Here is a 24,489-nt window from a genome sequence, read left to right on the forward strand (position 1 = left end):
CCTCCGACACCGGTACAGCGCCGACCCCGGCTCCGGACAGGCGACTGCCTGCCCGGGAGCCTGGGGCATATGAACAGGCTCCGACTCCGGAGAAAACAATGGAGGCGGAGCTGAGGAGGCGAGCCTCCGACGACAGTATGGCGCCAAGCCCGGCTTCGGACAGGCGTCCGCCTGACCAGGAGCCTGTGGTGTGCTCAGAGCAGGGCTATGAGCCCCAGCAACCCCCTACGGCGCCGCAGAGAGCCCAGCGGGGCTATGTGGCACGGCGGAGGCGCTGTGGGTCGTAGAGGGGAACCTCAGCGGGCCGTGCCCTAATGACTCCACGTGGACCGTAGAGGGGGACTCAACTGGGCCGTGCCCTAACGCTAACATCTCAGATGTCCCTAGGGGGGTGAGGCTCAAATGGCGCCGGGGACGAACCCACCGGCGAGTCTGTCGGAGAGCCCACAAAAAGCGGAGGCCCTGAGGACGTCCCAGGGACTGGAGAGGGCCCAAGGGAGGCCTGCAAAGCTGCGGCATATGCCTCCATTTGGGCCAGAGTTGCCCCACACCCGGAAAGGGCAGGAAGGGCGACTGCTGGGAGTGCACGTCTGTAAGAAAGTGCCATCTTTCTTGCATGGTATGCCCCCACTTTTTGCTGAATGTACTTTGACTGAGTGTGCCCTGGACTCCTGCCAATCAGGTGCCCAGGGACTATGTTCCTTCCTAAAAACAAACCAAACCCAAATTGGCAAACCCTGGCCACATGTCAGCCCATGGTAAATGGTACCCTAGGTACCCAGGGCCTTGTGGCCAGGGAAGGCCTCTAAGGGCTGCAGCACTCCTTGTGCCACCCTTAGAGGCCCTGTACCCTTACACACACACACTGCCCTGGCAGGCTGAGTGTTTGGGTACAAGACAAAAACAAAGTCGACATGACATACATCCCTGTGTGCCATGCCCATCACCTACACTGCCATGGCATACATCAGCCACCCCTCTAGCTGGGTGCCATATGCCAATGGTGTGGGCACAGGAGCAGGAGTCCTGTGCCCATACAGTGCCCAGGTCCATTCCTGAGCACTGTAAGTGCAGTGCTGCCATTTGAGAGTACATGGTGCTTAGAGCTCGTCAAACACGAGCTCCACAGCACCATAATGGCAACACTAAAGACTGAGAAGTTTGGTATCAAACTTCTCAGCACATTAAACCCGTGTGGGATTTAATGTACCAAGCACCCCAGAGGGCATCTTAGAGGTGCCCCCTTAAACCTAACCTACAATCCACGTCTGCTCTGAGGCTGCCTAGGCTGCCACCCAGCAGACATGTTGCTGGACCCCTGGGTAGGAGAGCCCCTGCTCTCCTGGGCCTGCAACAATGCACATCCTGGGCGAGGTGCTAAATCTCCTCCCCCAGGATGGGCAGGGGGAAGCTTCAAAGGCATGCCGCCTCTGTGAGAATGCAGTTTCTTCCACCTTCTCCCCCTTTCTCCCTGGATCCTTTGTAAGGGTCCTCTTGTGATTCTGGCACCTTTACAGTAGACAATAAGAGAGCTGCACAACAATCAAAAATTTCACATGAAAAAAGTTCCATTCAAGTTCCAAGTTCTTTCCAGTAAAATCTAAGTTTTCTGTGAAGAGCTTTTCTGCTCTCTTCTTCACCCTCAAGTCTTCCAGCTTACCGCAAAGTCCTCTATGCTTCAGGATCCCTTTGGACATCCACTAGATGGCGGAATGATGCACATCATGTGAATCCAGAAAAGATTCCCACTACAAAAGCTTGATTTCTGAGAGACAAATCTCAGCAAAATGTGTGAACACACCACATACGTTCCTAAAATCAATCACAGGAGTGGGAAAAGGACAGATTGTGAGGGAACTGCCATTAACAGCATCATAGGCTCTTGGAGCCTTAAAGCAACAGAACACCTTTTTTTCCCCAATCCTTCCAATATAAGCCTATCTCAAACATATTTTTAATGGGCCAGTCATCCTCCCCAATTCCTATACCTCTGTTTTAGAAAAGACTAAGATTCAAAAGATCTTGCCTATGACAGACTTTCAGAAAGTGCTAAACACCACATGACCTGTTGGATTCTTTACCAGTTCTGCTAATTTAGTGGCATAAATAAGACATATTGCTGAAGAAGTGTTCCACGGCCCCTGGACCTATGGTCTCTTGGAAGACAAAACAAGATAACTGGGTGGTTGTCAATAATGGCAAACGTTTGGCTGTAGTTCGGGCAGAACATGAACAACATTTAAACCAGATGTTTACATTCCAGTGATGGTCGACCTCCACCAGACCTCCTACGATCTTGCATGGACCTATTGATGTTTTCATTCTCCGGGAAAGATTCCTTCATACCCCTTTAAACCTGACCGCAGCAAACAAGAAATCTAAAATCGAATCCAGTATTGTGGCAGTGTACACTCCAATCAGGTCAACGCCCCAAAAAGCTAAAAAAAAAAAAAAAAAAAAGGAATATTTCAAACACTTCTATATCAAACTACCAACTGATGGGAGTAATAATGCACATCACAAGATTCTAGAGGAGATTTCACACGATAAAACATGACACGTTGGAGGTGATTAAAGGGGAGGTAGAGCGTATGCCAAAGTGCGTTTCACAGTAGTTTGGTTCTCCAAAGTTACAGATATGAATAGAGATCTGACCAATTATTATGCTTTATCAATAGCGCAATAAAACCATACACAGACGAAGTTCAATATTCTAGTTTAGCACTGCTCATTTAGAGACTACAGAACGAATTTCAGAATAAAAGTTTTATTCACAATTATATTGTATTGATTTACCTAGTGACAATATCTGAGCCGGGAGTACAGAGTGGGCTACAATTTTGCAAATTCAGTGTCTGCAAAATAGGAGTGTACTTAGTTCAAGCTTGCCTCACTCTGGTAACTACCCATGAAATGATCTTCCCATTCAGGCAGAATTGCAGACTGTGTGACAGTCTGAATTCTGATCAATTACACGATCTTTGTGTAATTACAATTTAATAAAGTCAATGGAAAGGGAAATACAAAGTCAGAGCAGAGGACAAATGAACTGACCAGGGCTGGGTAGCAACACCTTTTCTTCTAGGACAAGACTGTACTAACCTCTAGGGCGCCTACAACAAATTAGCAAATTGGACTGTTTGGAATAACACCATACATCAATACCCCAAAACTATCACTGTGTGGTTGTTGAAGCCACTGAAGCTCAGAACACGCAAAGATGCTTAAGCATTAATGCACAGACGCCTACCAGAGCAGGTCTCCTCATCCCAAAGCAAAAGTACAAGGATGTAGCATCTCTAAAAAACAAACAATGACCAACTGAAATAGCAGCCCCTAAAACTGCGTATTATTCTCCGTACAAAAGTAGAACAGAAGACCCCAGGCTATAGGATTCAAAACATTAAAAAGACAACAAAGCCAGTTTCGAAATGGTGCCGTAAGCATTTTCAAAGCACCAAAGCAGAAATCACTTGTGTGTATTGCTGAAAGTTTTCAGTGCTTAAAAGTTTTTAAAACAAATACAACATTGCCACTTGAAATGGGATGGAGCTTCCCATAAAGATTTTCAGTTCTGAAATTTTCAATTTTAGTCCGTTATGTTCATCTTGCAAGAGGAGATTACCTTTCAGCAAGGACCATTGTCCATACTTTTATTAGGGTTACCATAAATATTAAAATGTATGAGTGTTCTAGAATGGTAGCCAAGAGATGGTCAGTGAAGACATGATCACCCTGTCCTCGCAGATATCTGGACGTAAATCAGACTGTCCTCAATGGGTTTACAATGCAGGTGCTGAAACTGATTAAAGTCATAGGAAAATAATGAAACGATACACCAGCACAGTGCAACTAAACGTGTCTCGCTGGCTCTAGAGTTCACAAATACCATCAGGCAAGCACAGAGGCAGCATATCTTGAAATTAAAAACATACAATTGAGTTTGTGTTCAAACAAAATGCTGGTGCTATGCATGGACGGAATTTGCTACATCTGATTCGGTCAGAGAAATGCAAAACTTTGTTTGGTTCACAGCAGTTATCGCAAGTTAAAACAAAACAATTCTTCATCCAGCAGGGGAGTACAAGGACTATTGCACAACTGTCTATCACAAACAACGTAGGGACAGGCACACTGGTTTGTGTGTCTGTACTGTGATGCCCCTGCAGAGCATTCAGATTTTTAGAGGTTGAGAGGAGAAATATGGAGGTGCTCAGTGATAGAGGAGCAAGGGTTGCTCCAAGGGCTCTCAAAACATCACAAGCTGGCATCCATCATGCAGATTAGGTCAATCCAGAGATGTATCCTTTATAGCAAGAGTTGACATTCATAGAAGCAAGTAGGATCATCCATGGCATATTGGGCAAATGTTTTCCACATTTCTCTGCAAGCAATCTGGACAGAAGCGAGGTCTTAAAGTCGCAGATTTGTGGGCATCATATGCACATAACTTGAAACCTAAAGAGGAGAGAAGAAACATTAACATCCTGGGAAAAAGGCTAGATTTCAGCACAAGATGGACCAATAGAATGACAAAAAATCCAAGACAAATGTATTGGTCACAGGCAGGATGTGGGGATGAGAGACACAAATGGTGAGCAAGAGGAAGTTCGCACAGTGCATATTTTTCCAGCATCTATTTTTCTAGAACCTAGTCTTTCCCTAAACATTCCCTACATCAGGAAAAGTGCCTATCACAGTATTAATGTAGCTACTCCAGCGCACCAGACCATGTATTTTGAGACCATGTATTTTGAATCTGAAGCTATGACCTGTTAAAATGTTAATGAGAAAATAACTTGCTAAGATACCTTTGTAGTACAGTTGGAGCAATGTAGAAATCAGACTGATGTTGGTCTCCTTGTACTGTTTCACTGTTCTGCGTCATCAAGCTAGTCAGTTTCCCTTCCAGCTCTACTTTATCTCGGTAAGCCTGTGGAATGTTGGTAAATTGGTCATTAGGAGGGATGAGTGATCCAATAGACTAAGGTTAAGTCCTTGTGTGCCCCTCTATGGGGCATACCCAAGGTCTCGGAGTGGGAAGACAGTAATATGGTGAAGAAACTGTCAGAAGAGGCATAAGGGCTGGTAATAACAGTCATCTCTTGAGGGGCCATCACAATGGCAAGCAGGCATGAAGACTTGGGGACTGTTCCAGTGGGATTAGCCTTCTATAGAGACCTGTAGGAAAGTGCTCCTTTTTTTACATGGTCACTCCCACTTTGTCTGGTAATTGATATGATCTCGACTGGAAGTGCACTAGGTTCCTGCTGTCCAGGTCCCCAGTGCAGATTGTTTTCTCCAAAAACTGTACAATTGTTTCCCAATTGACAACACCTTTAGCCCTCTCTGAAAGTCCCTAGTAAATGGTACCTTTGGTACCTAGGGCCTGAGGTACTAAAGAGGTCCACCAAGGGCTGCAGCATGAATTGTGCCATCATAAGGCACCCCTCACCAACCTTATGCAGGGCTGCCATCGCAGGCTGTGTGTTTTGGTGCAGACCAAAGTGATAACACATGAGACGCACATCCCCGTGTGCCATTTCCTCTAACACTGCATGCAATATGTGTGAGTCACCCCTACATCAGGCTTCACAGCCCTATGGCAGGGTGCTTTATATTACATGTGAGAGCATACCTGAAAGAGCAGATATACCCCTGTGCTTTTCAGCCCGATTACTGCCACTGCAAGTAAATAGGGAAGCCATTTTAGAACATATGATGGACAACAGTGAAAAGGAATATGCTACTTACCAGTATGCATCTGTTCTTGGCATGTAGAGCTGCAGAGTTGTACACTTAGCATAGATCGCCATCTGGTGTTGGGCCCGGATGTTTGCAGTTTGTTTTTCTTCTTGGACAGTCTTTGGAAGTCACGAGTTTGGTGACTCCTCCTTCGGTCCGTACTGCGCATGGGCTTCGGCTCCATCCTCAGATTGTTTTTCGCCAACAGGGAAATGATGGAGCGTAGTAATAACAGTGAGAAACCCATGTGTTGTATCTAAATAAGATGTACTGGAACGGATACAGGTAGCCGGGGAGGCAGGTGGGCGTGTACAACTCTGCAGCTCTACATGCCAAGAACAGATGCATACTGGTAAGTAGCATATTCCGTTCGAGGCATATGAGCTGCAGATTGTACACTTAGCATAGATTATATAGCAGTACCCAACCTTAGCGGCGACCACCGGTATCCGTTGCAGCTGTTTGAAAAAGTGTCTTTAGTACAGCCTGGCCCACCCTAGCTTGCTGCTTGGAATGCACATCTACACAATAGTGTTTTGTGAAGGTGTGCGGTGTAGACCATGTGGCTGCTTTGCAGATGTCATCTAAGGGTATATTCCCTAGAAAAGCCATAGAAGCCCCTTACTTTCTTGTAGAGTGGGCTTTCGGAGGAACAGATAATGTTCTCTTTGCCTTTTGATAGCAAATTTGTATGCATTTTACAATCCACCTAGCTATCCCTGATTTAGAAATGGGGTTGCCTTTATGTGGTGGAGAGAAGGAAACGAACAATTGTTTAGTCTTCCTGAAGGGTTGCGTTCTTTGTATGTAGTATAGCAACGCCCTTTTCACATCAAGTGTGTGTAGGGCCCTTTCTGCAACAGATTGGGGTTGCGAAAAGAAGACAGGTAATTCCACTGATTGATTGAGGTGGAAGGGGGAAATGACTTTGGGCAGAAACTTCGGATTTGTGCGAAGTATGACCTTGCTGTGATGCATTTGTATGTAGGGTTCCTGTATGGTGAACGCTTGTATTTCACCAACCCTTCTAAGGGAAGTGATAGCTACAAGGAAAGCTGTTTTCCAGGTGAGAAACTGTAGCTCACATTTGTGCATTGGTTCGAAGGGCGGACCCATTAGTCGTGTAAGAACTAAATTTAGATTCCATACAGGGGAAGGTGGTGCCCTGGGAGGAATTACTCGTTTAAGGCCTTCCATGAAGGCTTTAATAGCGGGCACTCTGAAGAGTGATAAATGCTGTCTGTTTTGTAGATAAGCAGCGATCGCTGCTAGGTGTAGGCGTATGGATGAATATGCCAGGTTACACCTGTGAAGATGGAGCAGATAGCATATGATGTGCTGTATGGATGCATCTAGAGGGTTGATTGTATTGTTACGGCAGTAAATTACAAATCTTTTCCACTTTGCTGCATAGCATGCTCTAGTGGTAGGACGTCTGGCTTCCATGATGATGTTCATGCAATCAGGGGGAAGGTTAAGGTATCCGAATTCTAGGATTTCAGGAGCCAGATCGCCAGGTTGAGCTGAGCTGGGTCCGGGTGCCTGATTTCTCCATGGTTCTGTGTTAGGAGGCATGGGGATAGATGCAGTTTTTGATGTGGTACCACTGACAGTTGTAGTAGCGTGGTGTACCACGGCTGCCTGGCCCACGTCGGAGCTACCAGAATGAGTGTGAGGGAGTGCTGTTGTAGCTTCCTGACCACTAATGGAATTAGTGGGAGAGGTGGAAAGGCGTATGCAAATCTGCCTGACCAGTTCATCCATATCGCATTGCCCTTGGACAATGGGTGTGGGTATCTGGCGGCGAAGCTTGGGCATTTTTTGTTTTCGTGGGTGGCGAAGAGGTCTATGTGAGGATGCCCCCACTGTTGGAAGAATGGGTGAAGAACTTGTGGATGCAGTTCCCATTCGTGTAGTTGTTGTGTTTGTCTGCTGAGCAGATCTGCCATGGTGTTTTGTACGCCTGGAACGTGCTGTGCCAGGAGAAAGATGTTTTGGGGAATTGCCCATCTCCATATGCTCTGGGCTAAGCGGGAGAGCTGGGGAGAGTGTGTCCCCCCCTGTTTTTGTATATAATACATCGCAGTCATATTGTCTGTGCGAATGAGGACTGCTTTGCCCGAAATCTGTTTTTGGAAGGATTTTAGGGCTAGAAAGATCGCCAAGAGCTCCAGATGGTTGATGTGGAGCGATTTTTGCTGTGGCGTCCATAGACCTTGCATGGTGAGGTGTAGGAGGTGCGCTCCCCAGCCGGAGAGCGATGCGTCCGCTGTTAGAATCACCTGAGGAACCGGGTCCAGGAACGGCCGCCCTTTGGAAAGGTTTGTGGTGTTCCACCACTGCAGAGAGTGATGTGTGCGGCCGTCCACCAACACCAGATCCGTCAGCTGACCCTGGGCCTGGTTCCACTGTTGTGCTAGGCACTCTTGAAGTGGACGCATGTGGAGTCTTGCATGGGGCACTATGAAGATGCAAGACGCCATCATTCCTATGAGCTTCATAAACACTCTTGCTGGAAGAGAGTGTTGAGGAAGGAATGTTTGGCGCAAGGCTTGTATGCTTGCGATTCTGGCTGAGTTTGGATAGGCAATACCTTTGGAGGTGTCTATAGTGGCCCCGAGATATTGCTTTGTGTGAGATGGTAGGAGGTGGGACTTTTGGTAGTTCACCGTGAAGCCTAGCTGGTGGAGCAGTTGGATGGTGCTGTTTGTATGTTGCACACATTGGTCGTAGGACGCGGCTTTTATCAGCCAGTCGTCTAGGTAAGGGAAGACGTGAATGTGTTGACGTCTGAGGTGTGCTGCTACTACTGCTAGGCATTTGGTAAACACCCGTGGTGCGGTGGTGACCCCGAAGGGGAGAACCGTGAATTGGTAATGTTGCCCGTCCACCACGAACCTGAGGTATTTCCTGTGAGAGGGGTGTATTGGAATGTGAAAGTATGCGTCTTTCAGATCCAAGGTTGTGAGAAAGTCTCCCTGGCAGAGGAGTGGGAGGACTTGCTGTAGGGTGACCATGTGAAAATGGTCTGAATGTATGTAGGCATTTAGAGGCCGGAGGTCGAGAATGGGTCTGAGGGTCCCGTCTTTCTTTGGTATTAAGAAATATAGGGAGTAGACCCCTAGATTTTGTTGATTGACTGGGACCTGCTCTATAGCGTGTTTTTGGAGGAGTGGGAGTACCTCTTGTTTGAGCAGTGTGGAATGTTCTTGAGACATTGGACGGTGCCTTGGTGGGATATTGGGTAGGGTAGATGTTAGTTCGAGACAGTACCCTGACCGAATGATTTGGGTCACCCATTTGTCCGATGTTATGGACTCCCATGTGTGGATAAAGTCTTGTAGTCTGCCCCCGACCGGAGTGGGATGGTCTGGGGGGAGCGGAGGGGAGTCATTGTGTGGGTGGGGTGGCAGAACGGGTGTTGTTGGTTTTGCCCCTGCCCTTATTGTTGTTGCCTCTGTAACCGCCCCTTTGATTGCCCTTTGAAAAGGTATTTTGAGGAGGGGACTTGTAGGAGGTAGAGGCGTTATCGGTGGAGGAGCCTCTGCCTGTACCACGAAAGGACGAGCGTCGAAAGGAACGTTTAGAGGCTTGTGTTTGGAGTGCCCCCATAGACTTTGCTGTGTTTGTGTCCTTTTTCATCTTTTCCAACGCTTCGTCTACCTTTGGCCCAAAGAGAGTTTGCTGGTCAAAGGGGTGATTGAGTATGGACGCCTGGATTTCAGGCTTGAACCCTGAGATCCTGAGCCAGGCATGGCGACGAAGCAGGACACTTGTATTTATGGCTCTAGAAGCAGTGTCGGCTGCATCGAGGGCACACTTAATGGAGGTGTTTGTAATTAGTTTACCCTCCTGTATCAGGTCATGAGCCTTGCGCTTGTGTTTTTCTGGAAGGTGCTGCATAAGAGCCTCTAGTTCGTCATAGTGTGCTCTGTCATATCGCGCAAGCAGTGCTTGTGTGTTTGCAATGCGCCACATGTTTGCAGCTTGGGAGGCGGTGCGTTTACCAGACGCGTCCAGAAGTTTAGATTCCTTGTCTGGCGGTGGGGCTTCTCCTGAGGATTGGGAGTTAGCCCGCTTTCTAGCTGTGGAGACAACTAGGGAATCTAGGGGAGCAGGGCCCTTAATGTATGCAGGGTCTGTGGGTGCCGGTTTGTACTTCTTCTCTATTCTAGGGTTCAGTACTCTGGCCCTGACAGGGTCTTTGAACACCTCTGTAGCGTGCTTGGTGACGCCCTTAAGCATGGGTAAGATAGAAGTAGATTTGTCTTGTATGTCAAATGTATCCAGTAGGAAGTCTTCTTCCACTGGTTCACTGTGCATGTCCACCCCATGATAGTGTGCTGCTCTCTGCACTAAATGATGAAACCCTAAGGAGTCCTCTGGAGGAGACGGCCTGGATGGGTATAGGTCGTCCTGAGGTATATCTGGTATATCAGGGTTATTGTAATCCTCCCATGGGTCTGGGGTCCCTGGTGGAGTGGGATCCACTGGGGCGTCCGCCGGGTAATTGTCCGGGTCCCCGTCATCCGGATCTGGGGATGGGGCCGGATCGTAGTGAGGTGGAGGTGGCGGAGACCTGGGAGGGGGAGGGGGTGGAGGTGGTGGAGGAGGTAGGGGAGGCGGTAGTGGGAAGGGCACTCTGAGGGGTGAAGTAGCAGAGTCCTTCCTTTTGGGTGGTGGAGGAGGAGCCGGAGTATCAAGGCGTCTTTTCTTGATAATTAAAGTCAATAGTCCAGTCTTTGGATCTTTGGACAGAGTCTTTTGTAGAGGGTCTGGTGTAAACAGAGCCAGTGGCGTCGAATCGTCCGTCGGCACCGGTGATTTCGGAGCCGAGGGCTTCGATGGTTTGTGTGCGCCATGCTTTTTTGGGGCCTCCTGTTTTTTCGGCGTCGAAGAAGTTTTCGGCGTCGGAGCCGACAGATTTATGTTTGTGTTTGGTCGGCACCGAGAGTCCAGGCTTCGGCACCGGTGGCTTCGGAGTCGAGCTGGATATTGCTTTCTTCGGTGCCGGATGCTGTTTTTCGGCACCGGGCGTCGGCTGGCTCGATCCCGAGCTGCCGTGAGACTTTGGATGCTTCGACACCGAGCCCGAAGGTGGGGTGATCGAAGCTTTGGTCTTGGTTTTGCCCAGGCCGGCAGGCGAGGGAGTAACCCGAGTCTCTTTGGTTTTGGGCGCGGGGGTGGGAGGGGGCACAGTACTCACGGCCCGCTGCGCCGGTGTGATGTCCTCCACGTCGGAGTCGTCGGCTTCGGAAGTGCTGACGACGTCTTCTTCCTGCTCGGTGTGTGTTTGCCCCAAAGCTTCGGCGCCGTCTCCGAAGATGTCCGGTGGAGCTGCAGACGATGAGTGCGCCATGGTGCGTCGAGCTTTTCGATCCCGGATGGTTTTCTTCGATCGAAAAGACTTACAGGCGGGGCAGTCTCTGGCCTCGTGTTCTGGAGAGAGGCAAAGATTACACACCTGATGGAGGTCGGTGTGGGGAAATTTAGACCCACATTTTGGGCACTTTTTGAACGGAGTCCTTTCCATCGGCCGGGACCGGAGTCGAGGAGGGCCCGAAGGCCGGTGCCGATGTACGGGATGGAGAAAAGTGCCGCTTCGAGAGATGAAGATGATGATGAAGAAACTCGAAGATACGAGGATTTTCCGTCGAGGCTGGAACCGTAGAAGTTCGAAGCCGGAGCACGAAGTATCACATCCGAGCCCGATGGCGGAAAAAAAACAATCTGAGGATGGAGCCGAAGCCCATGCGCAGTACGGACCGAAGGAGGAGTCACCAAACTCGTGACTTCCAAAGACTGTCCAAGAAGAAAAACAAACTGCAAACATCCGGGCCCAACACCAGATGGCGATCTATGCTAAGTGTACAATCTGCAGCTCATATGCCTCGAACAGAGTTATTTAGCTACATGATGGCTTCACTGAAAATAGGAATGTTTGGTATCAAACATCTCGTATTAATAAACACACATTGATTCCAGAGTTTGATTTATCAATACATGCACCCATAGGGTACCTGAGAGGTGTCCCTGAAAACCTACTAGCTTCTGGTGTGTTGGCTGACTAGTGCCTGCCAGCCTGTCATTCAAGAAAGGTTTCTGACCTCCTAGGATGAAAGCCTTTAACAGGAGGTCAGGAACAAAGCCTCCCCACAAGATACCCTGCTGAATGGCCGTTCTAGGCATGTGAGCTTCAAAGAAGTTCCCGTCTTTGCAATGGATATCTGGCTACTCTCACAGGAGAGGAGACCGACCCCCTTTGTCCAGAGCCCTTTGGCACCTGGACAGGTGGGAAAATTAGGTAGTCAAGTAGGCGTGCTCACCTCCAGGTTAGTGCCACCCCTAAGGTGGCCTAACCTGGAGTGCGTACAACTTTTTAGAAGTGTCCATCTTTGCTTTGGCAAACTTAGAAGTTTTGGGACAGGGTTATGCCCACTTCCCACAGTAAGTGTTCAAATAGGGGGGATAGTGACCCCAGGGGTAGGTAGCCCATTGGCTACAACGCTACACCCCTTAACGCTCCTAAATTAAGTATTTAGAGGGGAGTCTCTGGTACCAGAAAATCAGGTCCTGTCAAACTGAAAGTCGAGAAGAGTAGCATCTTGCAAGAACTGAAGACACAGCAACTGACTAGCTGCCAAACCTGCCTGCTGCCTTCGCCAATTGCATCAAAAGTCGACTTGTCACCAGAACCCAGGAGACATGCAAGCACTTCACCCAGTAACCAGGACCTCCCAAGAAGTAGCGGACCTTCTTCCCTGCAGGCATCCAAAGAGTCCTGGAAGGACTGTGACCACAGAAACCAAACGTCTAAAGCAACCACCGCACCCATCGCTCCAAGCCAGAGATGAAGTGGACCAATGGTGTCAGAATGGTCCCTCAGGTCTCCAGAGACCGAGTCCAGAGAGATGACACCCTCATGGACTCCCAGAGTCACCTGCAGTCTCTGTATGCAGCTCCCCTCTACCATGACAGCTCCTGGTAAGAAAAACCCGACGCATAAGGACTCCTCTGCACCAGTCACCCCTGGGCTGTGGAGAAGAGGACGAAAGGTGTCCCTACTTCCAGAGCATCGTGAGGCCTGAGCTCCCCTGGTGGTTCAGCCCAACTGGCTTCCCAATCCGAGCATGCAGCCTCTTTAAGAGAGAACCGATCCCCACTGAATAACATTGGGCACCCGGCCGCCGTAGTGCCCCTGGTGGAGTTCTGCCGGTGCTGCCTTGGGCCTTGCCAATCACTCACCATATCTCCTTGAGATTGGTCCCGTAAGTCGCTGTACTGTACCTGAATGCCACATTGACCTTTCCTCCCATAGTGCAATTTTGAGAAGCTGCAATATTATCCTGTCGACTTTTTGAACTCTAAAATATTCCTATTAAAAACTGCACTTGCCTGAAGCAATTGATTCTGGTGCTAAAGCCTATATAAAAATACTGGCTGTTTAGGTCTCGGCTAGCGATGGCTGCGCTTGCACAGTCTCGCTCGCGAGAGATAATGACTTGGGAGAAGAGGGGCTTGAACCCGCCCCTCTTCTACCCTGTTCTCCATTGGCTGGCCTAGTAAATGCTGGCCAGCCATTGGAGAAGAGGTCCCGTCACTCCAATCCTGCCCCGTCCTTTTCGGATCGGGGGGCGTGTTTTTTAAAGAAAGTCTCATTCTCTCCTCCAGCCAATGGCTGGAGGAGAGAAAAGACAAACACGCCCCCGAATCCGAAAAGGACGCTGCGTTTCTCCGAGGCATTTTTGCTCTGCCTCGGGGAAAGGCGGTGGTGTTCCTGGCGTCCTCTTCCCCTGCTGTTGGCTCCACACATGAAAATAGATTAATTACGAAAATCTTACCTGCACTCAAAAGCGCGCTTGCAACTCCGAGGAGGTTCATTTTGCCCAGGTAAGTGAAGCGCACGCCGCGGACTGCTTTCTACGAATTGGCCAGCACCCTGAAATGGAAACCATTTCAAGCTCAAAACGTAAGCCTGGGCGGAATGAAAACCCACATCCGCGGATTCATCAGAAACTTTCCCTTCGAGTCAGAACAGCTACAAACCCACGGCGTAATGAGGCAATGCAGGCACGGTATGATGACAAGCGTGCTGCTCCACCACGTCTCCGGGCTCAGCTAAGGGCACCGCAGCCTGCCAGCCTCTTTTCTAATGCCTGGAAATGGAGCACACCGCTACCGCTGCAGGGGAACAGATCGGAGGAGTGTCCTGTTCCCAAGCAGGGCGCGAGGCCCAGTGGGCGGGGTCAGACCACGGGCTCGCGTGAGCCGTCAGTCACACCAATTCAGCAGCACTCCACCGGGCCACAGGAAAGGCCATAGACCCCGGGGCAGAGCACCACAGAGCCTAGGAGTTCGCATCGGAGCCGCAGGGTGCAGATGTGTGTGTGTGAATTTGCAATAGCTACGGAGGGGACTTCTTTCTGTAGTTTGTGTTTAAATATGCATTAGTGTTTGCGCACGTCCGTATGTGTGAATTTTTATCGTCACGGACTGGGATCTCCTGCTGCTTGCGGTAACAGATCGGAGGAGTGTCCGGTTCCCAAGCAGGGCGCGAGGCCCAGTGGGCGGGGTCAGACCATGGGCTCGCGTGAGCCGTCACACCAATCCAGCAGCACAACACCGGGCCACAGGAAAGGCCATAGACCCCGGGGCAGAGCTCCACAGAGCCCAGGAGTTCGCATCGGAGCCGCAGGGTGCAGATGTGTGTGTGTGTGTGAATTTGCAATAGCTACGGAGGGGACTTCTTTCTGTAGTTTGTGTTTAAATATGCATTAGTGTTTGCGCACGTCCGTATTTGTGAATTTTTATCGTCATGGACTGGTATCTCCTGCTGCTTGCGTGTGCGAGTGCAATAGCCAGGGAGGGGCTCCCTTGCTGTAGGTGTGTGTTAATGTGTGTGTGCGTGCGCTTAAACGTGCAGTCTCCACGCAGAGGATTTCTTGCTGTATAGGTGTGTATGTCTGTGTGTCTTTTTTGAGAGGGCTTTTAGTATCCTCAGGGACACGGATCTCCTGTTGTATAGATAAATCTGAGTTCCTATATGCACGTTAGGGATACATCTAGATACATCTATAGATGTATGGTTGTGTGTGTGCGCGCGCGTTAGGAAGTGAGAGAGAAAGGGACAGTCAATGTGCCTGGATACAGAACTTGGGGACAACATTTCATGAGTTCACTGTAACTGGCTGTCTGATAAATGCGCGTAGGTGACAATTAATGAAACGCTGGACTCAGAAGATGGGGTACGCTTACCGATTCCCTGCCTGGCACCCACATTTTCTAAAGTCGTTTGTGGTGCAGGCAGGTGGGTAATAACTTCCAATGGATTGGTGCAGCCGAGGTAGAAGCAGCGGCGGGGAAGTTTCACTCTAACGCTAACGCGCAGGAGGGGAGGGAGTAAATACGAACCGGCACCTCGCACAAAAACACACTTACTGCAGAGACTTAGTCTGAATGACATGTGTTGCAGGAGCACGTCGAAGTGGGTATCTCTCGGCATAAAATTGGCACTGTTGGAAGGAACATTGAGAGTAAGCAAGGCTTGAGGGGGATTAGGAACAAGTGTGGTATTGTTTTTATATTACATTGTCCACAAGTTCCATACAATCTCCCAGTTGTTCCTTTCAGTTCAGACATGCTGTTCCTTTGCACCCTTTCAGTTTCTGTTCCCGCTATCGTCTGGGCAGAAGATGCGCCATTGTTTTGTCATTTTGTGAGGTAATTTCCTATGTCAGCGTCTTTGGACAAATGAATATTTTTTCAGTATTAGCTATGCCAAATAGACTTGTGCGAAATTCGCAGCAAGGCAAGGGGATAGGGTATTCGCGGGACTTTTGGGTTAACCTTTTCAGAAAGCGTGCTGCTACAGATAAAAAATCAATCACCTTTCAGTGTGGCTGTGCCACAATTATCACTCATTTAAAAACAGTGAAGCTAATGGAGTGTTTTATCACGGCAGGCAGGGCCGACATTTTATTCTGAGCCCTCCTAACCCCTCCTCATCACAGTGGTGAATACAGAACACGACTATCTCCAGTCTTGAAAATTCCGACCACACGCAGCCTGCCAGGCCAGCATTATTACCCTGCCTTCCTGTCAGGGCTCTGTGTGCAGGGTGGCTCTGTGTGGGGGTAGCTGTGTGTGTGTGTGTGTGTGTGTGTGGGGGGGGGGGGGGGGTGGCTCTGTGTGTGGGGGAGGGTCTGTGTGTGTGTGGCTCTGTGTGTGGGGGAGGGTCTGTCTGTGGGTGGCTTTTTTGTAGGTGGCTCTATGCGTGGTGGGTCTGTCTGTGTGTGGGTAACTCTGTGTGTGTGGAGGTGGCTCTGTGGGTGGCTCTATGGGTGGCTCTGTGTGTGTGGGTGGCTTTGGGTGTGTGGCTCTGTGTGTGGGTGCAAATGCAATAGGTCTCGCATTTGAGAGTGATTAAGCTATTGACACTGTAAATAACAATGCCATTTCTTTAAATGTTTTAAAAACAAAAACATAAACAAAAATAATGTCATGAGCAGTGCCAATAGTTCTAACTTTAACAATGCCGAGACCATTGCATTGTAAATGCTTGTTTTATATATTAGTGTGGTTCTCCTTATTGAGTCTGGTGTATCATTGACTGTTGTGTATTTGCAGATGTCTTGCACTCCTCTTTGATAAATCTAAGGCTGATCTACCACACTACCCCCTAAAATAGCAAGTTGGGATTGCCACAGCAAACCCCATGTCCACTCACAAGGGAAACCCTCGACTCTTTACACAACAAATCATTTTGATATATTATATAAAGAGCCAGCTTCTTACAATTGCACAGCATGTTTTGGAGCAGTGTAAAATGTCTACTCCACATGAAGTATAACTCAAGGGAGTCGGTCTATTTTAATGATGTTATCCAAGTCTGCTGTGTACCAAGAGGCTGAATAAACTGAAAAGCAGTGTGGCTGCAGTTATAGCTTTGCAATTATGCCTCAGGCGGGGAGACAGATAGAAGCACCACCCATATTGAGGCCTTGTATAGTTGATGACAGTCCACTGGAGTCTGTTCCAAGCCCCGATAAATGACTAGTGCATTTTGGAACCTTTCATCTACCTTAACATTACTGTAAAAGGTACAGTGGGGTCTTCAGTGCTGGGGTCATTTCCAGTGGGCCTGAAGTGGTAGAGCAAAAACCCAGCATGGAGTTCTACTCTTTAGCAAAGACTATAGTCAGACACAATAGTACAAGTCTTCAGAAATCTCCTAATTATGCTTATGATGGCTGCTGTAGTAGAAGAAGCTAAGCAGAACAATTAAGGAGAGCTTTCCGGGTTAGACAGTGTCTTGGTCTTGAAAACGGCAACAGGCAAATAGTGATAGGAGCTTACACATTCCCCTTCTAATTCAGAGCTAAAGTGCCTTCCACTAGATGAAAAGACTGATTCCCTTCCTGAGAACCTCTGGATTAGCCACAATGATTCGGAGAAGCTCCACACAGTAGATCACAAAGGTAGTGGATAGAGAATTTTATACAAATTCCACTACTGAGACACAGCCGGGGTTCAGACTTGCTGCACAACAAAATACAATTGACCTAGAAATCCACAAAATGGGACATAGATGTAGCCAAGTGTAAATGTTTCTGAAGATGTTAATTTGGAAGCGATTCACAAACTCTGACAAATGACTGATGTACATAACCTAATTATCTAGACCCTTCTCCCCTTCCCCCCACAGTAACAGGCTCAGGGATCATTAATACTCTAGCCCTGCACTGGACTACTTTACTGAAGCTACTGACTCAGGCATGCAACCATTGAGCACTGCCGGCAAAGTTAAATTTCATTCCCCATTAAGAGATTATGGTTATTGCATCTCTGAAGCAGCATTTGATGGGTGTTAAACTTAACCTGTGTGAGGGTACTTTTACAGGGAGGTAACAATACAGCTACTCGTGTCAGGAATAGCCCCCCCCCCCCCCTACATTACCAGCTAATGTGGGGGCTGCAGCAGGTCCCAATGGGCTGGTGAACCAAGTGCTATCAAAATGTTGATTAGTTGTCTATGGGTTGTTTCAGTTTGTAGGTTTCATTAGGGAAAATGACAGGGGTATAAGCGGTGGGCCGGAATGAATATGGAAGGGAACAGAAAAAGGGGATAACGGGGGAATAGAAAGACACAAACAGGAGTGAACATGAGAGCGAAAGTTAAAAAAGGATGGAAGAGAAAAGATTAGTAGAATGAATGAAGGGGAGGAGAAGGAAGAGTGAGTGGAGGAATGGACAGGTTGGTTCAGTGAGGGATGGAGTAGTGAAATTATTAATGCATTTAAATGGTAAATGAACAGAAGGATAGAAGAATGCCCTAGCGGGTGAAAGGATGATGGATGGCTGAAAGGATTGCTGGATACATGATTATATTAATGGGTGAATGGATGGGTGTACATACGAGACGATGGACTGATGGAAGAAAGTAAGGCTTGATGGGTAGATAGGAAAAATAGATGTACAACAGGATGAAAGTGTGAAAGGATTGAAGGAAGGCAGGTGAAAATAAGTGTTCTAAAAAATAATTTGGTGTGCTTGCTTCTGTGTTTTTTACGGTATGGTTCACAGTAGGGTATTAACATTTTCTGGCAACATTTTGTTCTACTGTGAGGGTATCTTCGCCATATTAACAACCCCAGTTTAATTCTTGGCAGCAAGAGACAACCTCTTGTTTCAGGTCTTCTGTGTATTCCTATACTGTAAGAAAAAAATTGTGTATTTGGTTTTGAGGTTTCTGAGATGTGATAGGATCCCCTAACCGCACAAAGAAAATTAAAAATAGCAGTAACCTTTTCTTTAAAATCTCTATTTTCTCTTTGAAGACGTGATTAGAAAGTGAAAGTACCAAAAAAAGTTTAACAGAGCAAAGGACTATTTGAAAATGCAGATAATACAGGAAATCTACGTGCTGATGACAAATTGGCCCAACTAATAATTTAAGTTTGAAGTGATCTTTTCATTCTCCATCCTGGCTGGGATCTTACCCGGATTAATAAAGTTAGAATAGATTTCATTGTAATCCCACATAAGATCAACACAGATAGTGGAGAAATTGCAGTTACTGCTGAACCATATTTTTATTTTTTTTAGATACTAGCTAACTTTCTACATCAACTGGCACCCAATCTGAATCAAAGTCACACTGGCTAAACAAAACATGAAGATACTGATGTGACCTAAACAGCTGATGCCTTAGGCCAAGAAATTGTTTGCCACTACCATATTAGAAATGACTGGACCTCAGCGACTGACAAACTGAAGAGCTGAATCCTAATCCCTCTTTAAAGTTCAAGGGTGCTCTGTTCCTAAGTGTGTACACTACTCTAATATGTAAAAGAAAAGCAACAAATAGCAACTGCAGCAGAACAATGAAAATGCCTTCAGACTACAACCTTATAGCAGATCTTGATTATGTAAGAAAGCTCCAATAGCAGATCGTTCAAACAAAACACCATTTATATTTTATGAAGTGGTTTGAGAAACTGAAAGCAGAGAAATTATTCAATACAAAGCTAGCAAAGTTAGAAAACATGTATTGTGAGAAAATGTCTCAAAAGTGTAGAAATACAAATACAAATTCTAGTTTTAAACTCCACGAACAAGTTACTTACCTTTAGTAGGGCTGTTTTTGGTAGAAATTATCCAGGTGCAGATTTTTCGCCTTTTAAATACTCCCTAGACGTCAGACTTGATCCAGAAACATTTCTATAGTTGTGCCGGAAGGTGGTGCCGTGTGGCTCTGCATTTATGCCGTTTCACTCCAGAAATGATGTGCAGACCCTATATGGGCACCACTCCTGCACGGTGGCTTCAGTTGCTTTCAATACGGTTTGTGCCCCAGACAGGGAACCCCAAAAGGAATACTGGTAGACTAGTGTGCAGATTCCTAGACCTGCAATCTTATTGATGGGCTAGAGCCTAATCACAGAACGGGGAGGATCAGTGCGGAATCTGCAGCTAGACTGAGTCTCAACCAGAATGAGTGTTATAGGTGAGTAACTTGTTATTTTGATAAAATGCAGTCTAGGTGTAGAATCTTCATCTTTTGAACAAATACTAAAGCATTACCTATTTGGAGGTGGGTCTGTGATTGAACATAAACCAGAAAATCCTACAGGACCAAGTGCCACTACCGGCGGACTTGGCTGTCCAGAAGGAATGTGTTACTTATCCTGAAGCATCTGTTCATGGCATCTAGCGCTGTAGATTCACATGCTTTGCATACTTCCGTTATCTAGTGTTTGGTTCGGATGTGTGCAAGTTGTTTTTCTTTGTAGAAGTCTTTCAAGTCATGAGACAAAGTGACTCCTCTAGGTGATAATGTGCATGGGTTTTGACTCCATTATTAGATGGGTGATTATCAGTAGAGATGTCCATGCAAATAAAATAGTGTAAAGAAACTGAAACTACCACAGGTGTCTGAGGAGGAGGGTAGACGCATGTGAATCTACAGCACTACATGCCATGAACAGATGCTTACAGGGTAACACATTCCATTCATGCATGTGTGGCTGTTGATACACATGCTCTCCATAGGCTGTAAAGCAGTCCCTCTCAAAAAAGCAGTGGTTAACCTGTGGGTGTTGCAGTTGTTTGATAGAGTATGCAGCACTGCCTGACCTACATTGGCTTGCTAAGACATCTACACAATAATGTTTGGTGAAAGTGTGTGGTGTCAGCTATTGGGATATTGCTCAGGAAAGCCATGGAAGCTTCTATCTTACGAGTAGTGTGCCCTGAAGCCTGTAGGTAAAGTCCTTTTAACTTTGGCATAACATGACTGAATGGATTTAAATATCCATCTAAAAATGCTTGATTTAGATATGGGCTTACCTTTGTGAGGGGGTGAAAATGCAACAAAAATGTGTTTAGTCTTACAAAAACTCTTTAGGGCTGGCAATGTAGTACATTGGAGCTCTTTTGATATCTAGCTTATGAAGAGCTCTCTCTGCAACTGAATCTGGTTGAAGCAAGAAAAGGAAAATGCTGCTTACCAGTATGCATCTGTTCTTGGCATGTAGAGCTGCAGAGTTGTACACTATGCATAGATCGCCATCTGGTGTTGGGCTCTGATGCTTGCACTTCGTTGTCTTGGTAGAGTCTTTTGTAGTCACGAGCACTGTTCGCTAGAACGTGCGCGCACTAAAGTATCTCTGAGCGCGCAGTGTCCCAATTGTGGCACGCACACACACACAGCCCGTTCGCGCTGCCAATTTTACCAGCTGGGCAGTTTGTGGGCCCTTGTGAAAGTATTGTTGTTAATTGCAGCGCCGTCATGCACTGCAATTAACATGAATACTTTCACAAAGACCCACAAACTGCCCCGCTGGCTTGCACTATTAGGAAAAGGAATGTGGTAATCTAAAGCGCAACGTGTTTTTGATTCTGAAAGAACAAGTTGCGCTTTAAATTACCACATTCCTTTGCTAATAGTTGGCATCTGCGGGGCTGAATGTAGGCCTTTGAAATAGTTTTCATGCTAATTGCAGTGCACACGGGCGCTGCAATTAACAAGAATGCTATCTCAAAGGCCCACATTCAGCCCCGCACTATCAGCAAAAGGAATGCAGTCATACACAACGTGTGCTTTCAGAATCGTCTGAAAGCACACGTTGTATTTGACACTGCAGTTCTTTAGCTAATAGTGGGCAGCTGCGGGGCTGAATGTGGGCCTTTCAGATAGTATTCTTGTTAATTGCAGCACCGGTGTGCACTGCAATTAACAAGAATACTATTTCAAAGCAGGCACCGGTTCTAGCGGGTGGGCCAGGCCCACCCAAACAGGAGCCTTGGCCCTCGCAGTGAGGGCTTGAAGGCAGGCGCGCAACGCCATGGGGCTCAAAGTGCTTCAAACCCTCCCGCCCCCGTTCGTGTGTGCGCGCCCGGGCTGAGACAGCTTCCCGGGCTCGCACACACACACAGACAGTTTTTGAGATGACCACCGCCGCTGCAACAGAGTACTTCACAGGTCTTTAAAAGACCATTTACATGTTAACGAAGCTTTGTTTATTTTTTCACCCCTTCATCTCCACATGGCAAAGGCAACAATGTTCTGCTCCACATGGCAAAGGCGACAATGTTCTGCTGCATGGATATTTCTTTTTCTATGCAGCGCCCGGAGAAAATAAGTTTGTTTATTCCTATTCACCTTTCCTGACCCCTGCAGCTGCTTATCACATCAGGCTGCGACACTAAGTTTGACTAATGGAGAAGGTAAGAGAATGTGTTACTATTTTGTCTTTCTTTTTAAAATATGCACAGGCCCAGCAGCACACATACTTAGTGTGTGCTTCATTTAAACAGTTTATCATTATCATGGCCACTGCAGGACAATAAGACAATACAAAATGCCCAGATAACGCTGGTGATTAATGATCCAGCTTGAGCAATCATTTGTCCGTTAGTAGTTTTTAAATGCAGATGAACTGTATTTTATGTGGAAGCTCAGTGGGTTACTGCCTTGGTCAAAGAGATCCTTGTGCAACTTGCAGTTCAGAAGTTACAATCTTAACATAGGACAGTGACCAATGAACTGTCATCAAAGAGCTGCATACAAACATGAATGGTATAGTTAGAACTTTGCTTTCGTTTTTTTGTGCTGTAGTTAGAACTTCCCCAGTCTTTCATTATTCTAATTTTGCTAAAATGAGTATGTTTGGGCAGATATAAATTAAAAAAAAAAAAAAAAACATTTTACTGATATTATCAGCTGCACATACAAGATCACATTAGCCTCAGCAGCAACGTAGAACACATTTCTGAGTAACAAGATATACATTTTTATCAGTAAAGCTGACCCCCATGGAATATTCTTTAAATCCTGAGGTTGTGTTTCGCCAGACCAAACCCTCTTAAAATATGCGGCCCACCAGTATGTATGACATGTGATTCCTACACCTTGTAATCCTCATTGGCTTATGTGACATTCCCTGTAGACTGATTTACACACTTGTATGATTCATTGTCTCTATAATGTGTGCATGGTGTAAAGTACTGACAAACACTACACTGATATGAGTAGAGCTGTACAACAAATGAAATGCATATGAGAGAGGGGCTACGTAAAGATGAGGGGCACTGTTGGAGGGTGGCAGTGAGGGAATCCAAGGAAGAGGTCATGGGGTGGAGTGGGGAGCTAGGGAGAGATGAGGGCACTGCTGGAGGGTGGCAGTGAGGGAGTCCGAAGAGGAGGTCATGAGGGGGATGGGCTACAGAGATGAGGGGCACAGGTGGAGGGTGTCAGTGAGGGAATCCGAGGAGGAGGTCATGAGGGGGAGGGGCTATGGGGAGATGATGGGCACTAGTGGAGGGTGGCAGTGAGGGAATCAGAGGAGGAGGTCAATAGGGGGGTCATGGAGGGATGATGGGCACTGTTGGAAGGTGGTAGTAAAGGTTATTTATGGAAAAATAGGTTATTGGTACGGCGCCAAAAAAGACTTTCGCATCAGTGCTGAAGTCGGCCTCGTCATGGCCTTTCTGTTTTTGTTTATTTAATTAGCAGTCGGGTCATGAAGGGCTACTGTGCAAAATACTTTCAAGTGCGTGCTAATTATATTTACCGCTATATTCAATGTTTTAAGTTTGAAGGTGATTTTACTAATGTTTTTACCGGGAAAAATGAAGTGGAGCCTGATGGTGCCTGATATGGGGCTGGGGCCCAAGGTCAGCTGTGAGATAAGGTGCACTGGACAGGAGTAGTGGATAATCAAGCCTTTAAGGGAGTGCGTTGCAGAGTACCACTGTTGGAGTCCTATGCTATTCTAAACCCGAAGTGTACTTGCCTGTGTAACCAATTCATGTCATGGCGTGTGTATCTAAATTGAACACCTGCCTTTAGACCCTTCATGTGGTGCTACAGGTGTGGAAATGCATCGTCCTTTCAATTTTTTAAGCAAAAATTTGGAGTGATATTTGGCACTGCACCCACACGCGCGGTCTGATTCCCGGCGCACATAGCCTGGGCTGCAGTGCACAGAGGAAAAAAGTAGAGGGAACATTGGTCACGAGATAGGGGACTCCTCCCTTGGACGACAGTGCGCATGGGCATCGACTCCATCCTCAGATTGTTTTTTGCCATGATGGGAAATGATGGAGTCAGTAAGAAGTAAGATGTCCATGTGAATGTATCCAATATAATACTGGAACAGATACAGGTTCCGAGGAGGCAGGTGGGCGTGTACAAGTCTGCAGCTCTACATGCAAAAACAGATGCATACTGGTAAGTAGCATTTTCTGTTTGAGGCATATGAGCTGCAGATTGTACACTATGCATAGACTGTACAGCAGTGGTCACCTGTATCTGTTGCAGTAGTTTGAAAAAGTGTTTTAAGAACAGCTTGGCCTACAGAAACTTGTTGCTTAGCCTGCACGTCAACACAATAGTGTTTGGTGAAGGTGTGCAGTGTAGACCATGTTGCTGCTTTACAGATGTCCTCTAAGGGAATGTTCCCTAAGAATGCCATGGAAGTCCCTAGTTTGCATGTTGAATGCGCTCTAGGGGGAATTGTTAATGTGCGTTTAGCCTTTGGGTAGCATATTTGAATGCATTTTACTATCCACCTCGCGATCCCAGCTTTGAAGATGGGGTTACCTTTATGAGGTGGTGAGAAGGCTACAAACAGTTGTTTTGTCTTAGTCCTGTCAATGTAATAAAGTAGGGCTCTATTGACGTCTAGTGTGTGAAGAGCTCTCTCTGCCAGAGTCTGGGTTTTGTAAAAACACTGGTAACTC

At 47.1% G+C, this 24,489-nt stretch overlaps 1 protein-coding gene across 3 annotated transcripts in view; it reads right to left on the reverse strand.

The window, feature by feature from the left end:
- Positions 1–2,751: 2,751 nt before the first annotated feature.
- The window catches only part of MAF1 (MAF1 negative regulator of RNA polymerase III), a 361,074-nt gene continuing 339,336 nt past the window's right edge, over positions 2,752–24,489 (reverse strand). For all 3 annotated transcript variants that reach the window (XM_085604535.1, XM_085604533.1, XM_085604534.1), the window contains one exon: positions 2,752–4,458. In XM_085604535.1, the coding sequence (XP_085460661.1) occupies positions 4,437–4,458 (22 nt within the window). In that variant the 3' untranslated portion in view covers positions 2,752–4,436. The remainder of the gene's footprint in view (positions 4,459–24,489) is intronic.

Source organism: Triturus cristatus, chromosome 5_1 (assembly GCF_964204655.1).
Source record: "Triturus cristatus chromosome 5_1, aTriCri1.1, whole genome shotgun sequence".
NCBI lineage: Eukaryota > Metazoa > Chordata > Amphibia > Caudata > Salamandridae > Triturus > Triturus cristatus.